Here is a 25,982-nt window from a genome sequence, read left to right as displayed (position 1 = left end):
ACAAACAATAGCCTGTAATACATTTCTACTATAAATGCATAGTTTTACATAAACCCAGTGACTTATGCCATCACTACTACTTTAAAGGAAAAAAACAGTCATGCGCAGATGGCCTGGCAGTTTGAGTAACCAAAAGGTTGCTAAAATTTATCTTGAGCAAGCAGGAAGATAAAAATGAAATCTGTCTTTCAGTCCCTGGGCATTGCTCTTACCTGTAATCAGTTCAAGTGGACAAGGTCACTGTTTCTCGCGCCTCTCAAATTTGGAATGTTTAGGTCACATACACAACCCGTTTCCAAAAAAGTTGGGACACTGCATAAAGTGAAAATAAAACCAGAATGCAATGATGTGCAAATCATTTAATCCCGATATTCAATTGACCTGTTATTGTTTTTGGAAAATATATGGCAATTTTGAATTTGATGCCAGCCACATGTTTCAGGGACATGTTTATTACTGTGTTGCATCTTCTCTTCTTTTAACAACACTGTGTATGCATTTGGGAACTGAGGAGACCAACTGCTGTTGTGTTGAAAGTGAATGTTTTCCCATTCTTGCTTGATATAAGATTGCAGCCTCTTGACAGCTCAGGGTCTTCTTTGTTGTATTATTCCGTTTATAATGTGTCAAATGTTTTCAATGGGTGACAGGTCTGGACTGCAGGTCTGGACTTTTACTACGGAGCCATACTGTTTTAATACGTGCAGAACGTGATTTGGCATTGTCTTACTGAAATAAGCAAGGCCTTCCCTGAAAAGGGCATTGTCTGGATGGCAGCAAATGCTGTTCCAAGATCTGTATATATAGTTGAGCATTAATGGTGCCTTCACAGATGTGCAAGTCAACTGTGCCATGTGCACAAATGCCCCACAGGTGCAGGCTTTTGAACTGTACACTGATAAGAAGCTGGATGGTCCCTTTCCTTTTCAGTTGGGAAATTCCCCAAATTAATTTTGATTTGTCAAACCATAGGACTGTTTTCCACTTCTCCTCAGTCCATCTTAAATGATCTTGGGCCCAGAGAAGGTGGTAGCGGTTCTGGATCTTGTTTACATCCGTTTTCTTCTTTGAACAGTAGAGTTTTAACTTGCATTTGTTGATGCAGCGACGTACTGTGTTCATAGAGAATGGTTTTCGGAAGTGTTCCTGAGTCCTCTACAGAATCTTGTCTGATTTTAATACAGTGCTGCCTGAGGGCCCGAATATTGGTTTGCAAACTTGTCCCTTGCATACAGAGATTTCTCCAGATTCTCTTAATCTTTTAATTATATTTTGTCCCATAGATGAGATCCCCAAACTCTTTGCAATTCTACGTTGAGAAACTTGATTCTTAAATGTTGCACTATTTGCCCGCACAGTCTTTCACAGAGTGGTGAACCCCTCCCCATCTTTAATTCTGAAAGACTAATCCTCTCTGGGATGTTCTTTTTATACCCAATCATGTTACTGACTTGTTGCCAGTTAACCTAATTAGTTGTGAGATGTTCCACCAGACTCTTTTTGGTATTACACAACTTTTCCAATATTTTGTTGCCCCAGTCACAGCTGGGGCTGTGTGTTAAATGAGTTGCTGGCATCAAATTCAAAGCGGGTTTATTTTTTTCAAGGAACAATAACATGTTTCAGTTTCTAGAATTGAAATGTTGTCCTTGTGCCATTTTCTATTGAATACATGGTTTACATTTTCATTTCCATTTTTCACAGCAGCCCAACCTTTTTTAAAAAACAAGGTTGCATGTTGGTCATGTCCAATCGATAACTGGGTATTATTTCCGTCTTTAACCTGTGACTGAATGAAACCCGAAGCACAGGATGAAGTCAACGTGAACTGAGCCAGCCTGGAAGCTATTAGGGTAACATGCATTGATGTCGGTTCGCACAACAGATCGATCTCTGCCCCACAGATCCATAGCCAAGGCCTTGGCTGCAGTGCTATGCATTTGGACAAGGGGCTGGAGTGTTTGGGACCCTTTGCTGAAACGCAGTGTCCTGTCCAAGCCGAGGAAGATGGCGTCCTTAGGTAAAAAAATTAGATGATCGTTGAGACTTACCTCGTAGCAGGTCGGGGGTGGTGAGTGGCCAGTTGTATGCCCTCATGAGCTGCCAGTCAAAGTCATCCTCCTGACCCTGCTTGTATTCACATAGTCCAGGGTCAGAGTCCTCTTCAAAGGTACAGCCTGCTGGAAGGACAGGGAAAGACAGGGGAGGGCATTAACGCTCAAGAATAACATTCCCATCAACGTCAACCAACATTAGGGGAAAACTCAGAGTAAACACCCCTGCTCTTCAAGCAAGAAGCACATCCAGATTTTGCAGTACTTTTTTTCCTGCAGAAACCACAAGGCTTTTATTGTAATGTGTGCATTTACAGAGTGTGTAGAGAAGACTTCTTGCAGAGGGTTTCTGTTTGTCAACAGGGAGAGACAATTCGGTGTGAGACAATGACTGAACATTCAGCGGTACCCTCTGACATGCATTCACCAAACGAAACACATTTTTCAAATAAAAGGCAAAACGCAACACATGCCTTTTGAATAAGTCTGTCTCAGAAGCAGAAATGGACTATTACGTTCGTGAACAAGACAATATGACCAGGACCATGGAAAGAATTTGATTTCAACTACAATCTCATCCGTAAAACAAAACAAACAGGAGCGCGAACTGGGCCCCAGATGTGGTCAGCACACTCCAAAGGGTCCCAGCATCTGTTATTTAGTGCAGTGAAACACCCCGCAATATGGTCCAAGTAACATGTCATGTGCACGAAAATATGTTATTATTTGATGCATGCACAAGCTCATGTAAATAAATGAAAAAAATATGTATTTAATGTATAATGGTCTAGAAAGGCACACACAATGACAGATATACACATACAGTGACTATAGAGAAATAGAATTACAAAGACTTCACTGGGGCTAGAATCCTTCCAATTAAAAGGGGTCCAAATTGCATTTAATAGGGCTGGCCTTGGTGTCATTAGGGCATGGAGCCAGGGTTTGGCTGAGCGTACCTCCCTATTCCTCCTGGCCAACTCCCCCATAGCCTGCGTCCCAAATGGAAGTCTATTACCCCTGCTGTGTGCTACATGTGAAGAGACTAAGAGGCCACTTGGGTTTCAGCCATGGTCATTTGGCTCAATTAGCTCTGTGGTGCGAAAATAGCAGGCCAGAAGCGCTAACATGGGCTGAGATGACAGACAGCGAAGCCATTGAGGCAAAGTTGGTGGCAGCACCATCACAGCTGAGAGGCATAGGTTTGCGCGTGTGTGTGTCATGAAGGACCATACATGTGAGGGCCAGAGGTATCGTAACCCATGATTTTTTGGCAGAGGTTTTTGGCAGACATCACTTTAAAAAAGGCCATTTCAAACTTTGGGTTAAGGTTGGGGTTATGATGGGGCTAGAATAGTTTAGGGTTATGAAAGGGCAACTATCTCAACTTGTAGGTAACGGACCGAGACAGCAGAGCATGTGCCATAGCAAAAATAACTAACTGTAAAAGTGATCCTAACTTTAACCCCTGTGGGCATGTCATAATCACGGAGTGCTGTAGAAATGTTAAATGATTATATTGGTGAATAATGCCTCCTCCTTACAATGAGAACGTGTCACGCTTCGTACCGTCATGTTGAGGACAATACCACCTGAACCAACATTCTTGTTTGTACCAAAGATTCATCATCAATAATTTGACAGTATTGAAAACTCCGGACCAAGCCGGGCGTGACATCTTATTATGAGTCTCGCAATAACATCATAAAACATGTGCCTTTCAGACTGACAATCTTCTGTTGTTCCAACATGAACACAGAAGAAGAGTGAGCTTTTCCTTCGATCCAAAATAGGAACCTGTGTGTCATATTGAAATAATGGACATTTGAACAGTGCCATTCTTGTCAGTCTTCAATCTCAGTCGGGACAAAAAAAATAAATCAACCGTTGAATTGTTGAATGAGGTCATTCTTCCTTCCGTGTCAGAAATGATAATCTACACCAAGAGGATAGGCAAACAGAGGTCATGTACCGCACCAGTCAATGTTTGGACACACTCATTCAAGGGTATTTCTTTATTTTTCCTATTACACACGTTCTGGAATAACAGTGAGGACAGCAAAATTATCAGATAACGCGAAACTGGTTGAGGGAATGCCGAGGTATATTCACACCACGTAAAGTCCAGTTCCCTTCCATATTACGGTGTATCTCCCAAGCGTGCACACAAACACAAACACACCAACACACACACACACACACACACACACACACACCAACACACACACACCAACACACACCAACACACACACACACACACACCAACACACACACACACACACACACCAACACACACACACCAACACACACACACACACCAACACACACACACACACCAACACACACACACACACACACCCACCAACACACACACACACCAACACACACACACACCAACACACACACACACACCAACACACACACACACACACACACACACACACACACACACCAACACACACTAACACACACACACACACACACACACACCCCTGTCACGGATCAGCTTTTCGTTAAATAGCTCTGGTGTGGTAAGCTGTTGTGGCATGCGACTAAACTCCAACAGTGTTGGTCTCAGGACCCTCTCGGATAAGTGATCATATTAGTTATTGGCAGGAGCGGAGAGATTTGGACAGCATTTGAGTTGAAGAGGCTTTGTAAAAGAATCCCCCCTGGCACGTTAGAATACACACATGTGCATGCAGGCGCACATCCGTCGCCCACTCTCCTATTTTGTGTTTGGTTTGCAAAACCCATCTGTTGGGGTTTATTAACGTCGAATCTGTGTGCAGGCAGAATCAACAAGCACGACTCGAATGTCTTTCTCTTCCAGTCCTGAGGGGAAACGTGTCAGCTAACTTGGGTATCACTTTCCCACGTTCCTTCCTGCAGACTAACCAGTACGTGCACACACAAACACGCACGCGCGCGCACACACACACACACAGACGTACGCACACACACACACACACACACACACACACACACACACACACGCACGCGCACGCACGCACAACACACACACGCACGCGCATACACACGCACACACCCCTGTCCGTGCTCTCATCTCCTGTTCCCCTGGTCCACCCTTCCCCTGGTCTCCGCCTCTCTTCATCTGCCACCTCCTGAAGCGCGTTGTGCGTTTCCGGGTGTGTAAGCAGATAGCACTTATAATTGCCTGTTTGTGTCTGAAGGCTGGGTGTTGTGCTAGCTCTCCCCTGTGTCGGCTGTCAACAGGAATAGGGAGGGAGGGGAGTAGGAGGAGCCAGAGAGGAGCAAGAGAGGAGAGTAGAAGAGAGGGATGCAAGAGAGATATACACTACCGTTCAAACATTTGGGATCACTTAGAAATGTCCTTTTTTTCAAACATGAAATTGATCAGAAATACAGCGTAGACATTGTTAATGTTGGAACTGACAACATAGCTAGAAACAGCTGATTTTCAGTGGAGTATCTACATAGGCGTACAGAGGCCCATTATCAGCAACCATCACGCATGTGTTCCAATGGGACACTGCGTTTGCTAATCCAAGTTTATCATTTTAAAAGGCTAATCCATCATGAGAAAACCCTTTTGCTATTATGTTAGCACAGCTGAAATATCTTGTGCTGATTAAAGAAGAAGCAGTAAAACTGGGCTTCTTTAGACTTGTTGATTAAATCGGGAGCATCAGCAATTCTGGGTTTGATTACAGGATAAAAATGGCCAGAAACAAAGAGCTTCTTCTGAAACTCATCAGCCTATTCTGAAGATCTCGTACAACGTTGTTCACTACTCCCTTCACAGAACAGCGCAAACTGCCGCTAACCAGAACGTAACGAGGAGAGAGAGGCCTTGGTGCACAACTGAGAAAGAGGACTGTGTAGAAGTGTCTAGTTTGAGAAACAGAATACTCATAGGTCCTCAACTGGCAGCTTCATTAAATAGTAGCCGCAAAACACCAGTCTCAACATCAACAGTGAAGAGGCGACTCCAGGATGCTGGCCTTTTAGGCAAAGAAGAAGCCATATCTCAGACTGGCCAAGAAAAACAAGATTAAGACACTGGACAGAGGAAGACTGTCCAGGCAGAGGAAGAAAATAAGTGTTATGGGCAGGCAAAAGTTAAAGTTTCAGGTGTTCAGATCCCAAAGAAGAACATTTGTGAGACGCAGAGGAAATGAAGAGATGCTTGGGAAGTGCTTGACAACCATCTGTCATGCATGGTGAAGGCAATGTGACTGGGGGTGCTTTGGTCGTAGACAATGCTTGATTGGAGCCAATTTCCTCCTAGAAAAGGACAATGACCCAAACTTTGTAAGAACTATTTAGGGAAGAAGCAGTCAGTTGGCATTCTGTCTATAATGGAGTGGCCAGCACAGTCACCGGATCTCAACCCTATTGAGCTGTTGTGGGAGCAGCTTGCCTGTATGGTACGTAAGAAGTACTCATCAAGCCAATCCAACTTGTGGGAGGTGCTTCAGGAAGCATGGGGGGAAATCTCTTCTAACCTTGACAATGACTATATATCCAATTCAAACTCATTTCATGTACGTTTTCATGGAAAACAAGGATATTTCTAAGTGACCCCAAACCTTTGAACAGTAGTGTAAGAAACAAGAAGAGAGCAGCAGAGAGGTAAGGAGGACAGACAGAGGAGATCAGAGGAGTTAAGAGGAGATAGGGCCGCCCTCGTGGCACAGCCTTCTATGAAGTGTTTCCTCCATGACAAGGGCTCGGTTTCAGGAAGTGAATGTCACCATAATCAGATACGTTCCACCGATTTCCCTCATTAAGGCTCATCCTTCCTATGCTCCTCCGCTACACACACGCACTCTCCTCTCAGTGCCCAAATGAGCTTCTCAGGCAAAAGAGGCCTAGCCTATGTAATTAGAAAAGTAATGTGCACGTGTGTGTCTAGGGTGTGTGCTTGGTTGCTGGGAGGCACACCTGTGCAACTGTGTCATCCAAATACCTATTAGACAGAACAAAATCATACTGCTGTTTCCACTCAAATTAAGGGGTTAGTGTGGGATTTTTTTTTATTTTTTTATTTGTGGATTGACATTTTAGTGTCAGATTAACTAGTGAATACCATTTGTATGTCTGTGTGCAGTCTGATGAAATCTGCTTTCTTGCTATATACTCTGCAATTACAAACTAATGTTGGAGGGCAAATCTACTCATCATTTCATACTAGACACAGAAAAATATTAAGTAATCTGACTCTGGGGAAGTAGATAAAGGACCACATTTTGAAAATACTGAACTATCCCTTTTAAGGTGGAATAAAGTGCGTGTATAAATGATATGTGTGTGTTTACTAACAATGGAAGCAAAGCACTTTCTAGTGTTCGAAATGTCCAGAGACTACAAATCGGTGCCATTCCCTCCCAATGTAACAGCCTTTAGTCTTTAGCAAATTGATTTTAATTGCAGAGAGAGCACATAGCCACACGCCTACATGGCCATCCACATGCAAACACACACATCCAAGTAACACACAACGTTGAGGCTCCAGAGCAGCTTTTGGTGCTTTTAGCGTAGGCTGCATTTTACATGGGAATAAAGGGGGCTGAAAATAACTTCATTAGGCTTCTAGCTTTCACTAACAACAAGTCTCAGAGGTAGCACAGGAGAGAGATGGAGATCTGGGAAAAATAAACAGACAGATAGGGAGACAACAAGAGGAGGAGACATCAAGAGGAGACAGAGCGGGGGAAACAGAGAGAAGACATCAAGAGGGGGAGACAGAGAGTGGGGGAGACAGCCAAAGAGGGGGGGAGACAGCCAAAGAGGGGGGGAGACAGAGAAGACTGAATGACCAGAGAGAAAAGGCAAGAAGGGCTTTTACACCACCAAAAAGAACATTATACTTGACATTCCAATTAAATCTGGCTTAAAATAATCCAATCAGTCATAGGACCCATTGCCCTTTATGGTTGTGAAGTGTGGAGGCGGCTTATCAATCAGGAATTTTAAAAATGGAACAAAACCCCAAATGACACTCTTCATGCAGATCTTTGAAAATATATTCTGAGTTCAATGCAAAACCCCAAACAACGCATGCAGAGCTGAGTTAGTACTATACCAACTAATCATCTAAATCCAGAAAAAAAGTATTAAATTGCACACCCACTTAAACAAAAGCCACTCAAACCTGCCATAACAAAGCCCTAATCTACAGAGAGATGAATTTAGAGAAGAGCCTCTTAAGCCAGCTGGTACTGGGGCTCTCATCACAAACCCAAACAGACCCCACAGAGCCCCAGGCAGGTAACACAGTTAGACCCTACCAAATAATGAGAAAACAAACATATACAGGATACCGGAAAAACGTGACTGACCCCAAATTATTACAAAAAAACTTGACTATGTACAGGCTACATGAACATTCATTTGCTATCAAAAAACGTATATGGAATTAAATGGAAACTGAGCTGCACTTCCTAACCTGATAAATGCATGATAACATTACAGACAGTTATTTTCCTGTGATCATACATAGCCACAAATAATTTGAATTCGAATCAATCACTGACTCATGCATCTGTGCAATGTGCAGCAATATTTTCCCCTATTGCCATGACAAAGCGGCCACTAGTGGAATGTAAATATTGAGAACTAAACCAGTACTCATCTATTTATTTGTTTTCTATTGTGATCATTACTCATAACTCTTTGCACATGATAATATAACACTGAAAATATATTTTGTGCAATGTTTACCTAGTATTTACAGTTTTCCCCCCATTTATTAAAAAATATATTTAATATTTTGTTGTTTTTATTTTGTTTTGTTTACAATATGTTTTTGTTTTTAGTTTTTTTTGTTGACAAAATAAAGGAATAAAGGAAAAAAGACAGACAGAGATATATGTATAGACACAGAGAGATATATGTATAGACACAGAGAGATATATGTATAGACACAGAGAGATATATGTATAGACACAGAGAGATATATGTATAGACACAGAGAGATATATGTATAGACACAGAGAGATATATGTATAGACACAGAGAGATATATGTATAGACACAGAGAGATATATGTATAGACACAGAGCGATAGAGCCAGACAAATTGAAATAGATAGATAGATAGATAGATAGATAGATAGATAGATAGATAGATAGATAGATAGATAGATAGATAGATAGATAGATAGATAGATAGATAGATAGATAGATAGATAGATAGATAGATAGATAGATAGATAGATAGATAGATAGATAGATAGATAGATAGATAGATAGATAGATAGATAGATAGATAGATAGATAGATAGATAGATAGATAGATAGATAGATAGATAGATAGATAGATAGATAGATAGATAGATAGATAGATAGATAGATAGATAGATAGATAGATAGATAGATAGATAGATAGATAGATAGATAGATAGATAGATAGATAGATAGATAGATAGATAGATAGATAGATAGATAGATAGATAGATAGATAGATAGATAGATAGATAGATAGATAGATAGATAGATAGATAGATAGATAGATAGATAGATAGATAGATAGATAGATAGATAGATAGATAGATAGATAGATAGATAGATAGATAGATAGATAGATAGATAGATAGATAGATAGATAGATTTAAACCCGATTCCAAAAAGGTTGGGACACTGTACAAATTGTGAGTAAAAAAGGAATGGAATAATTTACAAATCTCATAAACTTATATTTAATTCACAATAGAATATAGATAACATATTGAATGTTGAAAGTGAGAAATTTTGCAATGTTGTGCCAAATATTGGCTCATTTTGGATTTCATGAGAGCTACACATTCCAAAAAAGTTGGGACAGGTAGCAATAAGAGGCCGGAAAAGTTAAATGTACAGATAAGGAACAGCTGGAGGACCAATTTGCAACTTATGTCAATTGGCAACATGATTGAGTATAAAAAGAGCCTCTCAGAGTGGCAGTGTCTCTCAGAAGTCAAGATGGGCAGAGGATCACCAATTCCCCCAATGCTGCGGCGAAAAATAGTGGAGCAATATCAGAAAGGAGTTTCTCAGAGAAAAATTGCAGAGAGTTTGAAGTTATCATCATCTACAGTGCATAATATCATCCAAAGATTCAGAGAATCTGGAACAATCTCTGCGTAAGGGTCAAGGCCGAAAAACCATACTGGATGCCCGTGATCTTCGGGCCCTCAGACGGCACTGCATCACATACAGGAATGATACTGTAATGGAAATCACAACATGGGCTCAGGAATACTTCCAGAAAACATTGTCGGTGAACACAATCCACCGTGCCATTCGCCGTTGCCGGCTAAAACTCTATAGGTCCAAAAAGAAGCCGTATCTAAACAGGATCCAGAAGCTCTGGGCGTTTTCTCTGGGCCAAGGATCATTTAAAATGGACTGTGGCATAGTGGAAAAGTGTTCTTTGAAATAGATAGATAGATATTTCAAATTGAAAAGTGTTCTGTGGTCAGACGAATCGAAATTTGAAGTTCAATTTGGAAAACTGGGACGCCATGTCATCCGGACTAAAGAGGACAAGGACAACCCAAGTTGTTATCAGCGCTAAGTTCAGAAGCCTGCATCTCTGATGGTATGGGGTTGCATGAGTGCGTGTGGCATGGGCAGCCTACACATCTGGAAAGGCACCATCAATGCTGACAGTTATATCCAAGTTCTAGAACAACATATGCTCCCATCCAGACGTTGTCTCTTTCAGGGAAGACCTTACATTTTCCAACATGACAATGCCAGACCACATACTGCATCAATTAAAATGTCATGGCTGCATTGAAGAAGGATCCGGGTACTGAAATGGCCAGCCTGCAGTCCAGATTTTTCACCCATAGAAAACATTTGGCGCATCATAAAGAAGAAGGTGCGACAAAGAAGACCTAAGACAGTTGAGCAACTAGAAGCCTGTATTAGACAAGAATGGGACAACATTCCTATTCATAAACTTGAGCAACTTGTCTCCTCAGTCCCCATACGTTTGCAGTCTGTTATAAAAGGAAGAGGGGATGCCACACAGTGGTAAACGTGGCCTTGTCCCAACTTTTTGAGATGTGTTGATGCCATATTTTAAATCAACTTATTTTTCCCTTAAAGTGATACATTTTCTCAGTTTAAACATTTGATATGTCATCTATGTTGTATTCTGAATAAAATATTGACATTTGAAACTTCCACATCATTGCATTCTGTTTTTATTCACAATTGTACAGTGTCCCAACTTTTTTGGAATCAGGTTTATAGATGGATACAGAGAGGGATGAGAGACAGATAGATACAGAGAGGGATGAGAGACCGATAGATACAGAGAGGGATGAGAGACCGATAGATACAGAGAGGGATGAGAGACAGATGGCTACAGAGAGGGATGAGAGACAGATGGATACAGAGAGGGATGAAAGACAGGTGGATACAGCGAGGGATGAGAGACAGATAGATACAGAGAGGGATGAGAGACCCATAGATACAGAGAGGGATGAAAGACAGGTGGATACAGAGAGGGATGAAAGACAGGTGGATACAGAGAGGGATGAAAGACAGGTGGATACAGAGAGGGATGAGAGACCGATAGATACAGAGAGGGATGAGAGACAGATAGATACAGAGAGGGATGAAAGACAGATGGATACAGAGAGGGATGAAAGACAGGTGGATACAGAGAGGGATGAAAGACAGGTGGATACAGAGAGGGATGAGAGACCGATGGATACAGAGAGGGATGAAAGACAGATAGATACAGAGAGGGTGAGAGACAGATAGATACAGAGAGGGATGAAAGACAGGTGGATACAGAGAGGGATGAAAGACAGGTGGATACAGAGAGGGATGAGAGACCGATAGATACAGAGAGGGATGAGAGACAGATAGATACAGAGAGGGATGAGAGACAGATAGATACAGAGAGGGATGAAAGACAGATGGATACAGAGAGGGATGAAAGACAGGTGGATACAGAGAGGGATGAAAGACAGGTGGATACAGAGAGGGATGAGAGACCGATGGATACAGAGAGGGATGAAAGACAGATAGATACAGAGAGGGTGAGAGACAGATAGATACAGAGAGGGATGAAAGACAGGTGGATACAGAGAGGGATGAAAGACAGGTGGATACAGAGAGGGATGAGAGACCGATAGATACAGAGAGGGATGAGAGACCGATAGATACAGAGAGGGATGAGAGACAGATAGATACAGAGAGGGATGAGAGACAGATAGATACAGAGAGGGTGAGAGACAGATAGATACAGAGAGGGTGAGAGACAGGTGGATACAGAGAGGGATGAGAGACAGATAGATACAGAGAGGGATGAGAGACAGATAGATACAGAGAGGGTGAGAGACAGATAGATACAGAGAGGGATGAGAGACAGATAGATACAGAGAGAGGGTTAGAGACAGATAGATACAGAGAGAGGGTTAGAGACATCTAGATATAGACAGCGGTAGAGAACAAAGCAGCAGCCTATACATAAATACATGTAAGAAAGGATTGCTCTCTACTTTAAAAGTACAAGAGGCAATTTGCTGAACAACACCCCCAGCCTGGGAGAGATAGCGCAGTGCTCTTTCTTCTCTAAAACACACAATCCTGTTAACACTAAAGCGCATCTGTGAAGCTGTCTTCCCGTTTCCTCTAACTTTTACGTATTTGAGTGGGTCTGACAGTTCGCCTTGTCCCCCTCCCGCTGAGTCCTGGAGGGATTATCTGAAGTCTTCCCAACAAACTAGAAACTTGGTCTTGGTCACTAAGCCATTAAGACCAATGATGGAGCCTTGGGCTGGGTTAATACCTTGTACTGGGAGGCTTTGACTTTCATTGGATCCCATTAGTAGTCGCTGAGAAGGATTTACTGAGCTGCGTGTGTGTGCGCGAGTGCGTGCGTACGCGCACATGTGCATGTGTCCCTGTAATTCCATGTTAATGGAATTAATCTGAAATTCACCATAAAATGTACGTAACAAAATTCATTGATTGCAAAGTTAAACAAGCCATACAATCCTACGCACAAGGGATCTGTTCCAGAACATTTTACAAAAAAAAAGTTAGTTGAAGAACTGTGCGGATTCTTAACAGAAGGACAGTCAAATCCCTCTCAGTTGTGTTGTGTGGACATGTTTGTTTTATATTCAAACTCTCTTAAATGTCTATTTTAAATATCTACTCTGAAACAGGTTTGAATAATGAATGCCGAAAAATCAGGATGTCGGCTTTGATAGATTTTGTTTCCCAAGGTGTCTTATTTCGGTCCTCGAACAACAGTGAATTGGATTTACACCAGATACCAGAATAACAATAACCAGTTAATGAGTTTCCAAATATACTATACTGAGGTGCATAGCTATGGACATATGATTTATTCATTGTGATGTATCCTGATTAGATACACCAAGATAGAACAAGGCATTATCCTACATGTTTGGATCCTAGACATACCACTGACTCCATACAACGACAATTAAAATCCTTTCCAGGCAATTTGTTAAACAGCCTAACAGACTGTTAGCTTTCATTTCACAACCGAATGTGTTAAAACCCTATGAGCTTCCCGTGGTGACGCCCAAGTCTCTAGTCACGTGATCCAGTGGTCACGCGTGTGCAAGGATGATGGACTGCAATCATCCCCAGCGGAGTCCCATGTCGGTTGACCAGTGGGATAAAAGCCCCCGTAGAGGCAGTGCGCATGTAGAACCAGAAGGAACGGGAGGGTGGAGGGGGTGTCCATGAGGGACCCTGGGACTTGGCTGCCCTCCCGGCTGCCCGACTGTTTCCCCACGCGGAGCGCACCCCCATTGACCCTGAGTAATAGTGAGCGCACCTCGAACCTCATAAATATACTCTGGAGAGGGAACACCACTCCCCCCACAGCATTTATCCCAGCGAGGGTTGATGAATCAAGAAAGAGGGGGTGTAGCATTAGAGGCAGTGGGGGAAGAGAGAGGAGGGGAAAGTGGAGGGGGAGCAAGAGGTAGTGGGCCGTTACAGGGAGTTTTCAAAGACAAACGGTAACACGGCAAACACTGTAACGTAGACCGAGAGACAGACAGAATGTCAGTTCTCCTGCGACAGAGATAAAACGTCATCCAAATATGACTCTTAACTATGACACTCAATCATTTACAAATCATCTCGGGAAGGGCATTGATTATTTCAACTTAATGACTGCCTGAGGATCAGAGAATGAAGGACGTACTGACCGCTGCCATCCCAGATGTCCTATTACCCCACACCGCCAGTGGCATATCAACTAGGGTCATTACTGCCCTCCAATCCCGAAGACTGTATTTCAGTACGGAATAAAAAATACATAAGCCCTCAAAGCATCTCACGCCCCACCAACTTACGCATCAAGGATTATTTAAAACACGTACAATGGCCACGAACTGAATGAGCTCAGGAAAGCCTCTGCAGACGCAGAATCCTACGGGTGAGCGTACGATCACAAAGTGGAGGTGAGCAGGATGAGGCCGGCTGAGATGGGCAGATCATATACAGTAACACACGAGGCGAATCCCTTTTGAGACCCATAAGGGGTCTATCATCAATCAGGAAACACTGTTGAAGAGATATAAAGCTATAGATTAGAGTTCCATATTAACGGTGCGATTCACGATGTATGACGTGACCTTTCTCGAGTCGATGCAAAGTAAAAGGCAATTTGGACGTCAACTGTCAAAGATAACTGCTGGATGCATTGGTCTTCGTAGGCTAGGTGATGAAAAGCCAGCTTCATCTCCCTTCCCTCTCCCTGTGTTTTCTGTCAATAGCTCTCTGTCATCCTCTGTTAACGGCCGTCTCCTCTCCACCCTCTTTCAGTCTCCTGTGGCATCTCAATCTCTTTATTTCCCACTTTCCACCACGGACTGGGTTCCGTCACGGGCTTGGGATAATATAACAGGGAGGGTGGCTGTTGGTAACGATGTAGACTATAATTTCTCTCTCCCTGACGCGGCGCCCTACACACTTCCCATGCACAGTACGTCCAGATTGGCACCGCGGGGTAGAGGCGCCTGTGCGAAATTGTTTTATTACTGCTTCTCAAAAGGTTCCGTACCCTACCTAGCATCCAACACGCGCGCAGACACCACCTCACAAGTAAACACACACGGAGACCAGAACCACTCCCAGGTGTGCAGCAGAGAGAAATGGGTGTGGAAGATATAAAAACAAGAAGTGGATCATGAGTAGGGACATCGAATGGACTTCAAGAGGAGCCATTTGTGCTTCTTGTAGCCAAGGAATGATGGCTTTTTCAGTGCTGATCCCCAAGACACTTGCTTCAAAGCTTCTCAGGGAGCATATTATTTATAATGAGAAGTACCTGGAGAAAGAAAGATCTTTCTGAAACGAAAATGGATCTTCCTTTCAGCCACACATATTTTCAAGTAACCCTCGCGGAACACTTGAAACAGAAAACAAGCAATCCTCTCCAAACACTTGAAACCGAAAACAAGTGACCCTCTCCTAAAACTTGAAACAGAAAACAAGTGACCCTCTCCGAACACTTGAAACAGAAAACAAGTGACCCTCCCCATTCTAACAATATTGCTTAGAGCACAGAGGTGCTTTTCAAAGATGGGATTTTATTTCTTGTCCATAGGGCCTGGGGGATTGTGGTGTTTTATAAAAAACATTTCATGTCATTTTACGTGACGGGAGAATCTTTTTAATACCACACACTTTATGCTCAGTAACCAGCAAAGTCAAAAGCCCCTTTCTCTCCCATTTATTTGGTATACTGTAGGCTACCTATTTGTAAGTTGCTACAATATTTTGGCAGCCTAGAGACAATTTACTACTTTGTCTTTTTTTGCTTTGCTGTAGTAAATAACAACCAAGATCTGGTTTGGCTTAATGTAACATTTTATGCCTTGTGATCAGGCTTTCATAATTAACATCTAGTCATGAAAAATGTATTGACGCTGTGTGGCAACATTTGAGCCAGCTTCCTGGAGTAGTATTCGGAATTATTTCATTTCTTACCGATAAGAAGGCAGATTAACCCATTCAAATTGGAAGGCAGAGGAACCTATTCAAATTGGAAAGCAGAGGAACCTATTCAAATGGGAAGGCACAGGAACCTATTCAAATTGGTAGGCAGAGGAACCTATTCAAATGGGAAGGCAGAGGAACCTATTCAAATTGGAAGACAGAGGAACCTATTCAAATTGGAAGGCAGAGGAACCTATTCAAATTGGAAGGCAGAGGAACCTATTCAAATGGGAAGGCAGACGAACCTATTCAAATTGGAAGGCAGAGGAACCTATTCAAATGGGAAGGCACAGGAACCTATTCAAATTGGTAGGCAGAGGAACCTATACAAATTGGAAGACAGAGGAACCTATTCAAATTGGAAGGCAGAGGAACCTATTCAAATGGGAAGGCAGAGGAACCTATTCAAATTGGAAGGCAGAGGAACCTATTCAAATGGGAAGGCAGAGGAACCTATGCAAATTGGAAGGCAGAGGAACCTATTCAAATTGGAAGGCAATGGGACCTATTCAAATGGGAAGGCAGAGGAACCTATTCAAATTGGTAGGCAAAGGAACCTATTCAAATTGGTAGGCAGACGAACCTATTCAAATGGGAAGGCAGAGGAACCTATTCAAATTGGTAGGCAGAGGAACCTATTGGTTTGAATGTACAAGGAGCACCTCCTCCAGGACCCTTCTTAAATATTCCTGATTCTATAAGGAAATACATACAGTTCTATGCAGGAAAAGATGAGATTTGCAGGCTCATGTTTATGAAATCAGAGTGGAAAAGAGAGATCAATGTAATTCTAGTACTGTGAGTGACAGAGGCACACGGTTCTCAAGCTCGCCACAGAGGAACCGCCGCACTTTGAGCTAAGTCGGTTTTGACTTTGGGCTAAGTCGGTTTTGACTTTGGGCTAAGTCGGTTTTGACTTTGGGCTAAGTCGGTTTTGACTTTGGGCTAAGTCGGTTTTGACAATGGCGAAGTCGGTTTTGACTTTGGGCTAAGTCGGTTTTGAGAGACGCTTCAGCGGGATTCCTCTCAAATTCTTAAGTATTTCCGACACTCGCTTATTACTTTGGGATGGAGTGGGAGATATATCTGAACTGTGGCAAAATTCTGTCTTAACATTCCTCAAAAAGAGCTCTCAAATTCACCAGTTTATGGTATTAAAAATGTCTACGGATAAAGTGTTTATGTCTGTAGTTTGGGGAAAACGTATATTATACCTAAGAACATCGAAAGGAGTTGTAGTAGTTCAAGGTCTGTTAGGCACTGGGATTTGACACACAGCCACTGGAGGCGGAGCCTGTGTTTTATTGCCATCCCCCACGTAGTAGTGGCTAGTTTCCATGGCATCTAATGATGTACTGAGGACCCAAACAAACATCAACTTTCACATGGTAACGGGTGAAAGCCGATGTCCAGAAGGTGCAGATGGATGTAGAGAAATGCGGTCATGTGATTAAATAATACAGCAACATCCCGAGGCATCTACTACAATATCAAAAGGGTGACAATAAATATTCAAACATGCTCCAAGCAGAACACACGCATGCGCGCACACAGGCACACAAACACGCTTCCGCACGCGTAAATCCACACCCGAGCGGCTCCAAGCTCGTCTTAATCAGTCATGTGATTTCAGACCAGAACACATACAATACAACTCCAGTTTATATTCGGTCTATTCTTGTTCCATGGAATTTTCTTGTGTTGTGAAATCTATGATCTCCTCATTGGAGGCGGTGGTCTATGCAGAGTTTGGCCCCGTCCACATGCGTCCTCTCCAGTGCCCTCTGGCTACAGGTCCAGGGAACACGCACACACACACACACACACACACACACAGACAAACACACACGGCTGACAACTGAAGGAGGCAGAAAAAAAAAACACTGCAAGCCATTCTTTATGTATTTTCTTAAAAAAAAAAATGTAACTAGGGTGGAAAGATGCATGGAATACCAAGCGACCAGATGCAGAGAGCAATCTGCCCGCGCACACACACAAACACACACACGCACACACACACACACACACACACACACACACAACCACCTGCTCTGGCCCTCCCCCTGCGGCTGTAGCCGGCTGCAAGAGGCTGACCTCCATTACTGCAACATGGACCCGACTGCAGCAGAGACCCGCCGGGCCGGCTGGCCCACCAGGGACATGACTGGCACTCCAGGCAGACGGAAACACACTAAGGTGACCAAGTACCCTCAGCACCGCAGCAGTCCATCACTCAGGAAATCAGAGATCAGGACTTTAAGTTGGCTCTCTGCCTCCGTCTCATACACACACACACACACACACACACTTTATACAAATAATAGGCTACATGCATTTGATATATAGGCCAGAGCACCCCTCTGAGAGCTCAGTGTGGCCCTGTGAAAGTCACATTCTTTCTTCAGGCTTAATTACAGTTCACATCTCCTCCCTCTTATCTCGTCTTTCACTGCTTTCTCCTCTTCATCCCTCTTTCATACGGCATGAAGAGAGATGACGGCTTTGATTCATACGCCCTGTGGAATACTTCATCCTTTCCATCCGGTGCCATCATATCATTCACTCCCTCCATCTAAGACGCTCTCTCTCTCGCTCTCTCACTCTCTCTCTCTCGCCCTTCCTCCCTCTCGCTCTCTCCCTCTGTTCATTCTTCGGTACGAAATGAAAATGTATGCACTCAGTACTGTAAGTCACTCTGGATAAGAGCATCTGGTAAATGACATGGACATTTCTCTAAAACGTAAGAACTGGACAGGCAGCCTCAGAAACCTAGTTCCACGATGGTTTATGGGGAAGGACATTTAGTTGCTAAGTACAAACACGTAGCTTGGAACATTATAGGACAACCAACAGAGGTTTCATCCATATGTTTCATCTGTAAGAAGGGACAGCTTTTTGAATTTTTCTTTCTGAGATCTTATTTATTGAAAGTGAGACCATAATGACACTTCTATGGGTTTTATAGGAGTTTCAGTGAATCTGAGTAAATGTTTTTCCATGTTGGCCCTGGTTTGGCAGTCTTACAGCTATGCTTCTGAGACTGCTATGCTTCTAAGACTACAAACATTTTCGGGAATTCATCTTATATGTTGTTTTGTTGTCACTGTTTTTAATGGGTATACTTACGATGGAACCAGATCTCCCAATTGGGATTAATTAATTGATTTATTCATTAATTCACAGACTGACTGATTGATTGACTGATTGAACCTTAAACGTCTTCTACTGGGACGGGGCCCAATTGCCAGAACTCCTTGCTTGTCTTAGCAAGGAACAACACACAGTAGTTTAATCACTACTTGTTCCAAAGCAGAAGCGGACTCGGTGCCATAAATACCAAGTCTGTCGGTTTTCTTTATCATATTTTATTTAATGGATTTTGCTATTCAACTGGTTTTACAGTGGCCGCATTAATTTGCATGACCAATAACCGTCATACATAATTCTATGACCCTCACAGCCCTGGAGAAAAGTACAGACAATTTATTTATTAAGGTAACATAATTGCTTATCCAAACTCTTGACATGAGTTCCTTTAATGTACCTTTTAGTGGTGGTTAATTCTAGCACTTTCGGAAAGGATAAGGGATTTCAGGTAGCCAACTTCTGTTTAGCAAAAAGCCTCCTTCCATTGTCCCATGGGGAGCGGTAAATTGTGTCCTTGAAAAAAATATAGAGAAAGAAATGCCTTGTGCTTCAAGCTCAAATGAGGTTCTGTAATCGTCCTCATGCATTTCAGCATTGTTATTAATTTAAACAAGTCCAGAAATGTAATAATTTTCCACCTGTGCCTCTCTTTTGTTGTCTGTGCAGTACCCAAAAAATACACTTAGACGTTAGCATGCTGATTATGATTGCATGCTGGTAGGGGTATAATATTCATACATCCATTAAGGTACACATTCCACAAACTAATTTCAATTGAGAATCCGTTCTACAGTGCCTGCGCTACTTAGTATTCAGGAAGACCCAAATGTTCTCTGCTTGTCTCTGACAATGTAAACACAATATGCCAACCATGACATTTCACAGAGACAATGTGTCTAATCTAAAACATGCTGCACTTTGATAACCCAATGTTAACAATGTTAAAGGTCATCAAGTTAAAGGTCAAAAAGTCAAGTCGTACAAAAGCCAAAGTTAGGCTTCAAAATGTGCAATTGACTGAAATAGTCGACGCCACCAATAGAACCTAGCAGCAAAAGGTCACGTTGCTTCTTTTTGCTTTTCACCATTAGTTTATCCCATCCCAAGGAAATATAGGACCACTTTAAAAAAGGTTTATGTATTGTTTAGGCTTACCCTAACCATGTATATCTCAACACGAAAAGGTGACATTATATTTGCATCAATTCACTCCACAAAAAAAGTACTGGCTAAATATTGATGAAGATATTGATAAGCCACCTTGTCCTATAGACATTTAAACAGATATCAGAACTCTTACGTTGTGTAAGCCTACACAAAACACAGATTATGACTCTTACTCTTTCAGTCAATAGTCCTAATAATTTCAGTGCTTATAGAAAGTTTACACCCCCTTGAACTTTTCCATTTCAGTGCCTCAGAGTGTAATGCATTTAAATGACACATTTCTTTCCCACTTATCTACATACTATTCTCCACACTTAAAAAGGGAAATTATATATTTAAAATATAATAATTGGATAAGCCCCCAAACCCCTGAGCTAATACTTGGTGGAAGCACCAATGACCAGTGTCAATGGACAGAAAACTTCAAGTCATGTCACAAATGTTTTGATTGGATTGGGCCACTAAAGGGCGGGCACCCTTTTATTCCGTAGCCGGTCCACTGTAGCTTCCCAAGCTTTTAACACACAACGTCTTGGGTTCACCGAGAATCATGCAAAAAAATAAATACAAAAAATAAACATCCAGTCCCCGCAATCCTTTGAACAAATGCAATTATTCAATGCGAGAGGTCAATGGAGAATGGCAATGACTACAAAACAGGCAAATGACAGCACAGTGGTGAGCAGAAGGCCATATCAGAACACACAACTCGTCTGCCTTTGTCATGGATATTGTAGTAGATGACCGAACCGGCACTCTCAGGTATAAACCAAGACTGGACAAAATGAAGAAGGGAAAAAGGAGTTTGAACTGGCCACTGAATGTATATGAGCTCCTGCTGATGCATTGTGTAAAACAGCAATATTTTGGCTTTAAGGTATCTTCTTCAGGATTGCCAGAGAACATGTTTTATTTACAAAAATATCTGCGCTGCAGTGACAGCTCCATGGCAACAAGGTAGGGACATGATCGCTGTGGGAACTGAACCCTGAACCTTGGCATAACTAGAGCAACGCTCTTCCCAACAGAGACGCACAGAATCATAGAGTGTGCGTGCATATTCTCCATACTGATCGTCTGTGCGGGAAGGACCGGATGGGTGTTGCTGTGCAACAGACCAAGAGTACAGAAGATCTACATAACTTCATCTGAGTGCTGCGCAGAGAGGGTCAAGCTGGGACCTGTAACACCAATGTGATTACAACCTTTCACCAACCTAACAACCCCCCCCCCCCCACCCCGCCTTAAAAATGTGTAGAGCATGGCCGCTACAGTTGTTGGACGGTGGCGACGGGCCACCCCGTGGGAAACCGTTCCGACAGGGCAGAGGTGGAGTTTCGAAGTATGAAGAGGTTTTTTCATCCAGAGGACCGCATGGTCAACCAGTCTAATTAGGTAGGCTAGGGGCTTTGCGGGTTCCACCGGTGCCCAATATTTAGTGATTAAACATGTGCGAGTGCACACGCACGCACGCACACACACACACACACACGCACACACACACACACACACACACACACTTCCTGACATCTACATGGTTCACACCGCATAATCACAATGTCAGCCGTTCCCTGGCACCAGGGCCGGCTCTCCGTGGTGCAGTACCCTCATGGTACATGGTACAGCCACGCTACAAGTCATTCCTGGATTCTGGATAGTCGGCTTAGAGAGGTGGTAAGCAAAGGATTACCGAATTAAAGACTTATTGATTAAACGGCGGCCATGGCGTCCCAGAGCACCAGATCCTATTGGGGGACGGAGATGAGGTAAACAGAATGGACCCGTGGAGAGATGGTAGAGTTCCAGCACAGACGACAGGCGCTGTTATGCATGGTAATGGAGGTGTCAGCGTAGAGAACCCAGTCCACAGGACGGCCATAGGACCAGGGTACTGGGAGATCATGTCTGTCTGTGTGTCGGTTAGTGTAAGTGGGTGCGTGTTTGTGTGTCTGTGTTCCCTGTCTGCATGTGTATTTGGGTGCGTGTACTTCTCCGTCAGTATGCGTGTGTGTGTGTGTGTGTGTGTGTGTGTGTGTGTGTGTGTGTGTGTGTGTGTGTGTGGAAACATAAATATATAAGTCCAGCCTGTCTGCCTGTGTTAACTTAACCAGCCAATCGTGTCTCTTTATAGCGTTAACCAAGACATGAAACTTTACGAGGGGGTAATATCCAGGTAATATCACTAAAACACTTAAAAGCCTCCACCAGACTGTCCAGATAGGATTTTAATGCTCCCCATCTATCATTCCAGACTGCTGGGAGTGCGTGTGTAAGAGAGTGTGTGTGTGTGTGTGAGACAGTCTGTGTGTGCGTGCGTGCGTGCATGTCTCCATCTCTCTGTTCGCCCTGCGTGCGTGTCCGTGTGTCCATGCGTGAGGTTGCCCGGCCTACATCTCCGTTAAACCCCCCCGGCAACAGCTGCCAATATCTCCCACCCAGAGCCCATACACCGGATCCGCCGGGTCACGGCGCCGAAGCATTAGACCCCTTCAACACTTAGCAACATTTATTACCTGGCATCAACCCATGAACACACACACACACACACCGAAGAGATTCCAGGAGAAATGAACAGGAATGTGTGAATGAAGGACGACGGGATGGATGAACAGGGAGGACATGCGGAGCCGGGCCTCCTCCCGCTCAGTCAGTCAGGTATGACCTGGGTGGATGACCGGATGCACGGGGAGGTAGCAGTGTGTCTGTACGTTTCCTGTCGGCAGGAGGGTGGACATGTCGCATCAGGGGAGCGAAGCGCAACCCTCTCACCCCCGAGAAGACACCCGGACACTCCTGTTAGCAGGACCGGCATAACTGCTGGAGGTGTGCACACATACAGTGGGGAGGACAAGTATTTGATACACGGCAGGTTTTCCCACTTACAAAGCATGTAGAAGTCTGTCATTTTTATCATGGGTAATCTTCAACTGTGAGGGACGGAATCTAAAACAAAAATCCAGAAAATCACATTGTATGATTTTTTAAGTAATTTATTTGCATTTTCTTGCATTAAATAAGTATTTGATACATCAGAAAAGCAGAACTTAATATTTGGTACAGAAATCTTTGTTTGCAATTACAGAGATCATACGTTTCCTGTAGTTCTTGACCAGGTTTGCACACACTGCAGCAGGGATTTTGGCCCACTCCATACAGACCTTCTACAGATCCTTCAGGTTTCGGGGCTGTTGCTGGGCAATACGGACTTTCAGCTCCCTCCAAAGATTTTCTATTGGGTTCAGGTCTGGAGACTGGCTAGGCCACTCCAGGACCTTGAGATGCTTCTTACGGAGCCACTCCTTAGTTGCCCTGGCTGTGTGTTTCGGGTCGTTGTCATGCTGGAAGATCCAGCCACAACCCATCTTCAATGCTCTTACTGAGGGATTGTTGGCCAAGATCTCGCGATACATGGCCCCATCCATCCTCCCCTCAATACGGTGCAATTTTCCTGTCCCCTTTGCAGAAAAGCATCCCCAAATAATGATGTTTCCACCTCCATGTTGGGATGGTGTTCTTGAGGTTGTACTCATCCTTCTTCTTCCTCCAAACACGGCGAGTGGAGTTTAGACCAAAAAGCTCTATTTTTGTCTCCTCCGACCACATGACCTTCTCCCATTCCTCCTCTGGATCATCCAGATAGTCATTGGCAAACTTCAGACGGGCCTGGACTTGAGCAGGGGGACCTTGCGTGAGCTACAGGATTTTAATCCATGACGGCGTAGTGTGTTACTAATGGTTTTCTTTGAGACTGTGTCATTGAACAGGTCCTGCCGTGTAGTTCTGGGCTGATCCCTCACCTTCCTCATGATCATTGATGCCCCACAAGGTGAGATCTTGCATGGAGCCCCAGAACGAGGGAGATTGACCGTCATCTTGAACTTCTTCAATTTTCCAATAACTGTGCCTTCTCACCAAGCTGCTTGCCTATTGTCTGTCCCATCCCAGCCTTGTGCAGGTCTAAAATGTTATCCCTGATGTCCTTACACAGCTCTCTGGTCTTGGCAATTTTGGAGAGGTTGGAATCTGTTTTCAAGCAGGTGCAGTTAATACATGTAATGAGTTGAGAACAGGAGGGCTTCTTAATGAAAAACTAACAGGTCTGTGAGAGCCGGAATTCTTACTGGTTGGTAGGTGATCAAATACTTGTGTCATGCAATAAAATCCAAATTAATTATTTAAAAACCATACAATGGGATTTTCTGGATGTTTGTTTTAGATTCCGTCTCTCACAGTTGAAGTGTACCTATGATAAAAATTACAGACCTCTACATGCTTTGTAAGTAGGAAAACCTGCAAAATTGGCAGTGTATCAAATACTTGTTCTCCCCACTGTACCTGGTAATTAGCATCTTCACCCAGTCAGATAGCCTCTGACCATAGAACAGAGAGGACCAGAAGCCACTGGACAGATGGGCAAAGCCAAGGTAGATTGTCTAGAGCTGTGCAGGTACCTCCTTTTAGCTCTCAGCGTTAGACTCAACCTGGTCATCACACACACACACACACACACACAAACACACACATAGACACCCTGTCAAACTCAGCCACTCAAAACCCAGCGGAGCGCTCATGTATGATAATGACCAACAGGCTCTCTGTATCGAGCCGACAGAGAGAGAACCAAGTCCACTGATCCACGGAGCTAGGGGGAGACATGGGAATGAGAGAGAGGGAGAGAGGGAGAGAGGGGAATGAGAGAGAGAGAGAGAGGGAGAGAGGGGGGAATGAGAGAGAGGGAGAGAAAGGAATGAGAGAGTGGGAGAGAGTGTGCATGTGAAGCTCACTGATCCAGAGAGGAAGAGGATGGAGGGAAGTGCATGGTGCGAGAGAAGCACAGAGGGTTGTCAATCATCTCTTGATCTTAGTTTTCACTCCAGTAACTCCCGTCCTCTGTGCCTCTTTCCAGACACAAGGGCCCTTTTAACCAAAGGACCAAGTCAAATTATGTATCGTCTCTCTTTTACTCTAAGAACATATTATTGCCATCCTCCCTGTGACTCCATTCCCTTATCACTGCCCTATTAGTCTCTTCCTGTGACTCCGTTCCACTATTACTGCCCTCCTAGTTTATCTATGTGACTCCATTCCCCTATCACTGCCCTATTAGTCTCTTCCTGTGACTCCGTTCCACTATAACCGCCCTCCGAGTTTATCTCTGTGACTCCATTCCCCTATCACTGCCCTATTAGTCTCTTCCTGTGACTCCGTTCCACTATAACCGCCCTCCGAGTTTATCTCTGTGATTCCATTCCCCTATCACTGCCCTATTAGTCTCTTCCTGTGACTCCGTTCCACTATAACCGCCCTCCTAGTTTATCTCTGTGACTCCATTGCCCTATCACTGCCCTATTAGTCTCTTCCTGTGACTCCGTTCCACTATAACCGCCCTCCTAGTTTATCTCTGTGACTCCATTCCCCTATCACTGCCCTATTAGTCTCTTCCTGTGACTCCGTTCCACTATAACCGCCCTCTGAGTTTATCTCTGTGACTCCATTCCACTATTACTGCCCTCATAGTCCCTCTCTCCAGTCTTCTCTTTCTCCAGCACTCTCTCATCTCTCTAAGTGATAATTGGAATTTTGGACCAGACAAGCTAACCAATGGGGAGGCAGGGGGAGGCAGGGGGAGTGAAAGCCT

The 25,982-nt window shown here is 43.6% G+C and overlaps 1 protein-coding gene across 10 annotated transcripts in view; it reads right to left on the bottom strand.

Moving 5' to 3' along the window:
- Positions 1-25,982, bottom strand: part of ptprua (protein tyrosine phosphatase receptor type Ua) — a 169,718-nt gene that overhangs the window by 110,271 nt on the left and 33,465 nt on the right. For 9 of the 10 annotated variants that reach the window (XM_029122724.2, XM_020050295.3, XM_020050298.3 and 6 more), the window contains exon 2: positions 2,052-2,180. In XM_029122724.2, the coding sequence (XP_028978557.1) occupies positions 2,052-2,180 (129 nt within the window). The remainder of the gene's footprint in view (positions 1-2,051; positions 2,181-25,982) is intronic. The other variant, XM_020050293.3, reaches the window with a different exon arrangement.

This window comes from Esox lucius, chromosome 10, assembly GCF_011004845.1.
Source record: "Esox lucius isolate fEsoLuc1 chromosome 10, fEsoLuc1.pri, whole genome shotgun sequence".
Classification (NCBI taxonomy): Eukaryota; Metazoa; Chordata; class Actinopteri; order Esociformes; family Esocidae; genus Esox; species Esox lucius.
Note: the sequence above shows the minus strand (reverse complement) of the source record. Positions and strands in the feature narration are given on the sequence as shown.